This window comes from Piliocolobus tephrosceles, chromosome 6 (genome assembly GCF_002776525.5).
Source record: "Piliocolobus tephrosceles isolate RC106 chromosome 6, ASM277652v3, whole genome shotgun sequence".
NCBI lineage: Eukaryota > Metazoa > Chordata > Mammalia > Primates > Cercopithecidae > Piliocolobus > Piliocolobus tephrosceles.
Window position 1 is genome coordinate 16,407,350 of NC_045439.1, and position 10,033 is coordinate 16,417,382.

Sequence of the window (10,033 nt, forward strand, 5' to 3'; positions counted from 1 at the left end):
TCCCATATCGGTGAGTTTATATCAGGCATCTGAACCAAAAGGTCAGCGGTTCCCAGCAGGAGATGAGTGGCTCTGCATGGTGGGGCTTTACTGACTGTGAGGCAAGCCCAGCCGGCCAACCTAAAGGCCCTCACCTCTACCTTCTCCCTCTTCACCAGCTATCAACTCACTCTTGGGGTTCACATTAACATGCATTCCCTAATTCCCCCAACCCCACCAATCAGATGCTGCCACTTCTTCCTGGGATGCAGCAGGTATCACTCACAGTACTTGCAGGACAGGAAGTACAGTGGTTAGCTCTGCTGAGTTGTTCAGGGTGTGCTTCTGGGAGGCTCAGTCTAGGGATGAAGACTTCCTTGTGAGCGGAGCCCCTTTCTGTGGGATGCAGAAAGGGGCTCCAAGGCCAAAATTTTTAAATCTATCCATCTTCCAGAAACAACTTCCATTTAGTAGTCTGGAAGCAATATATGTGGAAGAATGCTAGTTTCCAAAAAGCGTGGGTTTTATTTTCTACACTTAATTGCCCCAGAGGCTGCCAGTTGGTTCCAAGCACTTTTATTTACTGCTAACAAATACAAATCATTACAACCCACATTTCTGAAGTTCTTGCCACTGGTCAAGAGCACCCCTTCATTTGATCCTTATAACAACCCCATGAGGCAGGAAGGACAGGTATTAGTCCTGTCCTTCAAATGAGAACAGGAAGACTCAGAGGCGCTCCTGCAGTGCCTCGAGGTCTCACAGCTTGGAGGAAGCAGAGCTGGGACTAGACAATTCTAATGAACCCTGAGTGTTTTGTGGCTGAGTCACCTCTCAGGCTTCGGTCAGATCTCAGGCCATGACCAGGTGAGTATCTGTCTTCATTCAGGGTGGATGAATGAGGGAACCTGGAAGGAAACACACACATAGATATGTAAATTGAAGCAAAAATCCATCTATTGTGTGCTACACACAGATATTTTCATTAAAAAGTGCTGGTCATGGAGTGAGCACAGTGGCTCACTCCAGGAGTTCCAGACCAGCCTGGGCAATATGGCAAAACCTTGTCACTACTGACCAAAAAAAAAAAAAAAAACCCAAAAATTAGCTGGGTGTGGTGGTGTGTGCCTGTAGTCCCAGCTACTCGGGAGGCTGAGGCAGGAGAACTGTTTGAGCTTGGAAGGTCAAGGCTGCAGTGAGTTATGATTGTACCATTGCACTCCAGCCTGGGGGACAGTGCGGACCCTGTCTCAAGGAAAAAAAAAAAGTGCTGGTCATGACTCTTTAAATTGATTTCGCCCTCTCCAGCCTGGGTGACAGTGCTGACCCTGACTCAAAAAACAGAAAGTGCTGGTCATGACCCTTAAATTGATTTCAGGATTCACTAAAGGGTGGTGACCCATAGTTTAAAAAATCACTGTTGTAGGACACAAGGGTTCACTAATTTATGCGGCTTTTTCAAGAAACTTTAAAAAATATTTCTCTACTTGGTTTCCTTTTGCTTTTCAATAAATTCTACAAGTTTGCACAAATTATTTAAGAGGCATAAGGTTTCTGTGGTGCAATATTAATAGGTCACCTAGAAACGCTTCTCACCCTGGAGGAGACAGACATCAGGCATTTTCCACCTCCCTTTGGAGAACTTCCTATCTGCTCCCTCCCTCCCCATCAGGGACAGCCCCAGGATCTGGAGTAATTGGATCAGGAACGGACTTGTGACTCAAGATGGCCAATCCCCTGTGTCCAGGGACTTTTGCTGGGGCTGTGGAGCTGGAAGGAAGATGGGATTCTAGCGCCATGGGGGAATCTTGGCCTCCACGTGTGGAGAGCTTGCTTGAGAATGATGCCCATATTCTGGAAAGCAGAGCTGAAAGTTTGGAGACAGTCTGTTACATTAGGGATTCCCTGGCTCCAGCACACTGGCCAGACTTTTGTTCAAGTCTCTTTTATTGTACAAATTTAATTAACCTGGTTTCTCGTAACTATAAAAGAAACCTAATGTATTCTTTCATAAAAATATTCATAAAATATCGAATAGCAAACATTTGAGGCTTTTAAATTTTAGTAAAGTCAATTATATGAGAACAAAATCAGCATTCAGTTGTCATGTTAATTTCTAAAGAACCTATGAACAAACAGCCATCCAGGGCATATACAGTAGCATCATCTATGTCCTCAGGTCCAGAAAGGGATAGCATTGGCTTAGCTAGGACAGACTTAGCACCTCAGATGGGGCACAGATCTTGTTCATTAACCAGCTGTGTAACCCTGAACCTTATTTTTCCCTCTATATAATAAAATGAAGATAGTATCACCTGCCCTATTGTGTGAAGATGTATATACAATTACCTATGATCATAAATTATGATTTGAGTTACCCATAATAAATGCCCCATGGATGCAATTTCCCCTTTGCCTTTCCTTTCTAAGCTTCTCTTTGTGTGTATTGAAAAAGGAGACTGATCCAGATGCCTTCCAGTTCTTAATAAAAGCAGTGGACGCCAGGTGTGGTGGCTTGCACCTGTAATCCCAGCTATTGGGGAGGCTGAGGCGGGGGGACTGCTTGAGGCCACAGTGAGTGATGATCGTGCCATAGCACTCCAGCCCGGGTGATAGAGCAAGATTCCATCTCTTAAAAAAAAAAAAAATTGCAAGGGGCTCTTTGAAAACCTTGCTACAAAGGGAACAGGAGACACTGAAACGTGCCTTAGATACATGAACCATAAAGTTGGTCAGGCTGCGGAGCTTCTTCTAGGCCTACTGTGAATGAAATATAATTTATACACATCAGTTGAATTCTGCTTTAAAACAGACTTGATTGGAACTCTGTGAAATATGGGACAGGAGTTGCACCAAGACTTGCAGGCTCTGCCCTGTGTCTGCACACCACCTACCACCCACTACTGTGGGCTGCCTCTTGCCCTCCCCATCTCTGGTATCTCCCATGCTGCCTTCTCTTCTGACATTGGCCTCATTCCTCCAGCGCTGTGCTTTAGACCTAGTGAGTCAACAAAAACGGTGGGTTTCAGAAAATTTAATAGATCATACTTAACAGTGCAAAGCGTTCAGCCCTTGATGCTCTTACCTGAAAGGAGCCCACTCTCCTTGCAGGTCTGGCTTTAATAATTCAGTGGCTCAGTCCTGCATATTGATGCGACATTTAGTGGGTGACTTTATGTGCCGCTAGTTGGTTCTGTCACGTCAACCATGATTTGCTGTTACAGTGGATGAAGGCGTACCCAGTCTTGTATATATAGTTACATATCACGTATGCCAAGTGTATTAGTCCATTTTCATACTGCTATGAAAAAATACCAGAGACTGGGTAATTTATAAAGAAAAAGAGGTTTAATGGACTCACAGTTCCACGTGGCTGGGGAGGCCTCACAATCATGGCAGATGATGGAGAAGCAAAGGCACATCTTAACATGGTGGCAGGCAAGAGAGCACGTGCAGGGAAACTTGTTTATAAAACCATTAGTTCCCATGACTTATTCACTATTATAAGAAGAGCATGGGAAAAACCTGCCCCCATGATTCAGTTACCTCCCACCAGGTCCCTCGTACAACATGTGGGTATTATGGGAGCTACAATTCAAGATGAGATTTGAGTGGGGACACAGCCAAACCATATCGCCTGCCCCTTGGCTGGACCTTGGGAACATCTGCTGCCTGGATCCTCACAGCAGTATAGGATGACTCTGGAGCTAAAATGCCTGGGTTCAAATTCCAGCTCCGCCACTTGCCAGCTATGCGACTTTTCAAAAATAACTGTCATTTTTCTGTCTGTAAATGGGAATAATGATGGTACGTCTTTGATAAGGTTATGAAAATTAAATAAACACAAAACACACAGAAGAGTTCCTGGCACAAAGCGCTCCGTGCTGGCTGGCCAAGGTTAATGCTCAAGGACCAGTGGACACAGACCAGGCTCGGAGTTGATCACCAGCCTCCAGGTAGGCTTTGGTCATGTCATTGCTGACATTCCCAGGAGCATATGGCCACAGACGACCTTTCATCTCTCATTTTTTGGATGTGTGAATCCTATTATATAAGCAATGGCCACCTAACTTACTAGTTGATAGAAACACAATAAGAAATTGTACAGCTTATGGTACTCTTTTGTCCTGGATTTGTTTGAAATAAGTAGGCTACTAAACTTGGAAAATTTGTCAAAGATTTTGTAAGATGATCTGACCTAGGCATAATATGGAGTTAGTACCATATTCACACTGGAAATCACGTAATTTATATTAGGGATAACTATATAACTTCCACTAAAGAATCCAGGAAAACCAAGCTCAACTTGTATGTAGTGTGCTGCAGGAAGGTGTGCACTTTCGAGACAGCAGAGTCTTGGTTCCATTGCTTACCGGGGACTTTAAGTTATTTAACTCCCTTGAACCTCAGTTTCCTCATCTGTAAAATAGGTCTAATAAGGCTGGGCATGGTGGCTTATGCTTGTAATCCCAGCACTTTGGGAGACCTAGCCAGGCGGATGGCTTGAGCTCAGGAGTTCAAGACCAGCCTGGGCAACATGGCAAAAGCCTGTCTCTACTAAAAATACAAAAATTAGATGGGTGTGGTGGCAGGTGCCTGTAGTCCCAGCTACTTGGGAGAATCATTTGAACCTGGGGGGTGGAGGTTGCAGTGAGCTGGGATTGTGTCACTGCACTCCAGCCTGGGTGACAGAGCAAGACTCTATCCAAAAAAAAGAAAAGAAAAAAGGAAAGAAGGAAAATAGGGTTAATAATGGTATATTCTTCGGGAGGTTGATGGGAGGATTAAGTGTAAAGCACTCGGGCACAGGCGCTGAAACACTGGAAGAACTCAGGAAACATAAGCTGTTACTGTCAGGTGGAAAAACACAGCCTTCCAAATCAGGGGCATGCAGCTTCATGCCAACAGAGCAGAGGTGAGGGTTTCCTCAGTTAGGGAGAAATAACTGTTAAACCTCAATGGGAGAATGATAGAAGCACAGTTTCCTCAAAAACATTGGGCATGTTGTGGTCAGTCCCCCCCCCCCCCCCCCCCCCCCCAAAAAAAAAGAAAAAAAAGAAAAGACCTCTGAGTAGAACTGCTTGTTTTCTGTGTTCCCACGTGTTTTTGATTATTCTTGGGGAGTTACTTTACTTCCCATGTGTGCCATCAGCTGTGCCAGAAAGCACAGGGTAGTGACCCTACCCCCAGTGGCCTGGCTCAGCCCTGCCCTTCCCTAGGCCCCTCAGCTTGACAGCACTGTTGTCAGGGGTTGGGCCTGGACACCTACCAAGTGTAAACTCCTTGACCATGACTTTCCCTAATGTGACTTCAATGTTATCTATTCAGCCCATCCTGTAGAACTTCTCTCTCCATTTCCAGGTGGGCCCCACAGGGCCTAGAGGAATACTATTCCAAGTGTGAGTACTATTGCCAGACTTGGAGTAGTACTCCTCTAGGCCTGGGGGGGCCCACCTGGAAATGGAGACTCAGCAAGGCCGCCTGGTGCTGAGTTCAGAAAGTCAAAGCAAGCATTCAGAAACTTCCATAGCAATTGACAGTGTTGAGACAACCCAAGCACTTGACTTTATATTCTAAAAATGTTATCCACAATAGATTGGGGGAAAAAGCAATCCATCTCCTTACATATAGCCTACCACACTGCCCTGGAGCTCTGGTTGTACAGTTCAGCAGTTAGCAGAAGAGGCTTTGGGTGCTGTCTGACCTGAGTTCAGGTGCTGCTAAAGCACATTTTCTAGAAGCATGACCTTGGACAAGCATTTTACCTTTTGAATTTCCTTCTGGAAAATATAGACAATCCTAATGACCTACCTGTAACAGTGACAGCAGCAAGCACTTGTACTATTTTCATGCTGTGCAGGTGTGGCTTAACACTTTACATGTACTAAGTCACCAGACACATCAACCCTGTACAAAGGGTATTATTACCACCTCCTTCATTTTGTAGGTGGAGGACCATGGCACAGAGAAGTTACATAACTTGGTCTAGGCTGCACAGCCAGTAAGTGGCAGAGCTGAGATTCAAACCCTAGCCACCTGACTCCAGCTCTGAGCTCTGACCCACTTTGCCAATCCGCCTCCTTGTGCTGTTATGTGGATCAGATAAGCAATGTACCCATGTGACCCCACACAGTCATCGTCTAGCTGTCAATCTGCCACCATTGTCTTCATTAGCTGGGTCCTGCTCCAGAGCAGGCCAACTGACTGCAGCTGTGATGAGGATGCCCTGCTGACTGTGAGGCTTGCCTGGCACTACCCAGAAGCCTATGCTGCCCCTGCCCCAACCTGGGTGGGACCAGTGCATGGTGAGAATCACATTCTTTGCCACAGTCCTTTGGACGCTCGGATTAAACTGCAGGGCCAGCCCCACCATGATGTCGGCTTTCACTACCAGCCCCTGGCTCTCTCTGTTTCCTTTTATGGCTGTTGGGCTCACCTAATGTTGAGTTGGAATGTTTTCGTACAAGAGGGTAGGGTCACAAAAGGCTTAGTTTTCTTACCTGCAAAATAAACTGCTTAAATTAATTCAGTAGCTTTTCAAGTTTATTTTTAAAAAGCTGAACACAGACAAATACATACAAAACCCCAGATAATATCCTTTACAGAATCCCAGTATGTAAAACAGATAAAGCAGAGCTTGTCTGTTGGAAGGTGGGAGGCCCTGCAGCCCTGTCTCCCTGCCTCCTCCTTTATCGCCACACCCCCACCGCAGCCTACAAGGTTCCTAAGGTACTTCTGGAAAATCCTAGGCCTCTGAGGAACATTTGAAAGACTACTTTAGCAAATCTTTCAAGACTAACATTCAACTCCATCCTTTTAAATTATAAGATAAAGAGGTTGATGACAAACTGGAAATCAGCCTCATGCAGAATAAAACAAACAAGGTCTAAAGCACCCTAGGGAGAACGCAATGCACACAAAGCACAAAGACACTGAAGCTCTGGGCCCAGCTGGCTGTGTGACCCTGGGGACATCCTTAACCTTCTAGGCCTTAGCTTCTTCACTGGTGAATTTAAGGCACCAAATTAAGTCACCTTTTAGGATTTTTCCCAAAATACTTGTGTGCTTTTGGATGTTTCTATGAGCTGTTCTCTCTGGAAATTTCTGGGGATAGAAGAGACACTCATTTACCCTGGGCAGGTGTTTGGGTTTGGTGGGACTAAGCAGTGAGGCAGCCAGCAGGGTGCCAGGGAGAGAGAAGCCTCGTAAAGCTGAAGCTGAAAGCTATGAAAAGCTGCTGTGAGGACAGTCAATACAATTCTTAGCTGCAGGGGGCTGAAACGGCACATCAGTCTCCGAGACAGATCCTACGGGCATCCCCTAGGATCACCTCCAGCGACCTCACAAGATGTACTCAGAAAGCTGAGAGAGGGCATGGGTGAAAAAGGAAATGATCACGTTCTTCCTGGGTAAAGTTCTGGTGGAATGAAGGGTGCCTTTCTGGATGGAGGGTGGAAGGACAAAGTCAATCTTCAGTTCCCAACAGCTGACAGCACCAAGAGATTCTAAGTCACTGTGAGGATAATTTTATATCTATACAGGCTGAGCATCCCTAATCTGAAAATCTGAAATGCTCCAAGATCCAAAACTTTTTGAGTGCTGACATGATGCTCCAAGTGAAAATTTCCATGCCTGACCTCATGTGATAAATCACGGTCAAAAGGCTGTCAAAACTTTGCTCCATGCATAAAATTACTTAAAATATATAAATCACCTTTAGGTTATTGTCTATAAGGTGTATATGAAACATAAATGAATTCTGTGTTTGGATTTGGGTCCCATCCCCAAGATATCTCATTATGCATTTGCAAATATTCCAAAATTCAAAAAAATCCAAAATCTGAAACATTTCTGGTCCCAAGCATTTCAGACAGGGGATACTCAACCAGTACATATTTTTAGCATAGAGAAGTTCACTAGTTTTCTTTCCAAAACATATAAAAGTGAATTAAGAAAATAATACTTTTTTTATTGAGAATATTAATGTCCATTAAAAGTATAACCAACGTCCATTCATCAGAATGACCTTTGCAGATTTTGTAGGGGTACAAGTAAGACTTTAAGGGAAGTGAACATCCAGTACAAAGAAGAGATTCCATGTTTATGGCTCAATGTCTTACACTTAAATTTCACAGTGCCTCAAGATTCTCAGGAGGGCACCCACATGTTCCCATGCGTATCCGGTGCTTTGACATAAGGAATGTTCCATATCCATGGCCGATCTGGGGGAAAAACACATTATGTAATATTTATTTGAATAGGATCATAGAAAATGCACTCACCTGATGGCATAAAAGCACTTATGTGCTTGACTCTCTAAACTGTGGTAGAATATTTTCTGAACCAAGCCCAGAAGATTTTCCCCCTTCAGACAAGAGCTTTTAGCAAAGGTTCCTATCAGGACACTAGGGTGAGTGAACATGGGGAATGAAAAGTTTTGGCTGTGTCCCCATCCAAATCTCATCTTGAATTGCAGCTCTCATAATTCCCACGTGTTGTGCGAGGGCCTTGGTGGAGGTAACTGAATCATGGGGGTGGGTCTTTCTCATGCTGTTTCCATGATAGTGAATACGTCTCACAAGGTCTGATGGTTTTATAAAGGGGAATTCCCCTACACAAGCTCTCTCTTGCCTGACACCATGTAAGATGTGTCTTGCTTCCCCTTCACCTTCCACCATGATTGTGAGGACTCCACAGTCATGTGGAACGATGAGTCAATGAAACCTCTTTCCTTTATAAATTACCCAGTCTCCAGTATGTCTTTATTAGCAGTATGAGGACGGACTAATACAGGGAGGCAGTCAGAGACACAGGCAAATCCTGGTGCTGCCACTTACTAGCTGTGTCACATTGACAAATCACTTTAACCTGAACCCCAAGTTCCTTATCTGTACCTATGTTGTGGAGCTGTCACGAGGACTGAGAAAAATCCACATAGACATTGTATCTGGCAGACAGAAAAGGCCTAACAAAGGGCAGCAATTCCTTTCTTCTTTTAGGAAGCAGAAGAAAGCAACAGTAGTGGTTGGTACAGCCACGGGTGCAGCTCTCAGCTGGTCAAATGTAACCAAGAGGCCCAGAGTCACATCTGTAAAATGTTTTTGTTCTATTGTTAAGGGTTAATAATTTATGAAACATGAAGGTCTCTGTATAAATAACTGTAGACCAAAGCTGAAGAAAGCAACACGCCTGGGTATGGTACAATGGAAAGAACACTGAGGACCATGTCAAGTCTACCTCTGTCCCTCTTAATAACCTAGGGAAGGCATATGGGTTATGGCATCAAGTTCCTCCTCTATGGAATGGGAATTAATTACATTAGCAACTGCCAGGGATTACTGTGGAGCACAAATGAGAACATCTGTGAAAGCTCCTGTTGTAGGTGCTCAATAAATTTGAACTTTTCTTCATTTTAACTGATGTTTCAGAAATTGAAAACATTTCAACAAATCACTTTTACCACACATTGCCACTGCTAGAGTCAAACCATTTCAAAAGAACTATAATATGGGTAGATCGTAAATACATCACAAGGATTAAAAATAACTCCCCCATATTATTGTCTTGGTAAGTGTTACAGAGAAACTTCAAGGGGCTGGAATGGGTATTGTAAACTGCCTCTTGGCAGGTCTGGCCTGGACCACCAAGTTAAAGCAGTGTCTCCCAACTGCAAACTCGCCTCTGGGGCAACCTTTCCCTTTCTCTTGAACAGAGGCAGATGGTAGGTCACAGGAAGGTCTGGCAAACAATGGTATCTGCTGCTGTCTTCTTGCAGCCTCACTGTTTGTTCAGAGCCATCATGCGAACAGCAGCACCCAGCAGGATAGGTAGGAAAAAATACCAAAGATGGGCCGGGCGCGGTGGCTCAAGCCTGTAATCCCAGTACCTTGGGAGGTCGAAACGGGAGCATCACGAGGTCAGGAGATCAAGACCATCCTGGCTAACACGGTGAAACCCCTTCTCTACTAAAAAATACAAAAAACTAGCCGGGTGAGGTGGCGGGCGCCTATAGTCCCAGCTACTCGGGAGGCTGAGGCAGGAGAATGGCGTTAAA

General features: G+C 44.7%; 1 protein-coding gene across 7 annotated transcripts in view; it reads right to left on the reverse strand.

Moving 5' to 3' along the window:
* Window positions 1-555: 555 nt before the first annotated feature.
* The window catches only part of TDP1 (tyrosyl-DNA phosphodiesterase 1), a 94,500-nt gene continuing 85,022 nt past the window's right edge, over window positions 556-10,033 (reverse strand). For 3 of the 7 annotated variants that reach the window (XM_023205434.1, XM_023205431.1, XM_023205433.2), the window contains one exon: window positions 6,504-8,201. In XM_023205434.1, the coding sequence (XP_023061202.1) occupies window positions 8,102-8,201 (100 nt within the window). In that variant the 3' untranslated portion in view covers window positions 6,504-8,101. Of the gene's footprint in view, window positions 888-6,503; window positions 8,202-10,033 lie in introns of those variants that run through there. The other 4 variants (XM_023205435.3, XM_023205430.3, XM_023205432.3 and 1 more) reach the window with 3 other exon arrangements.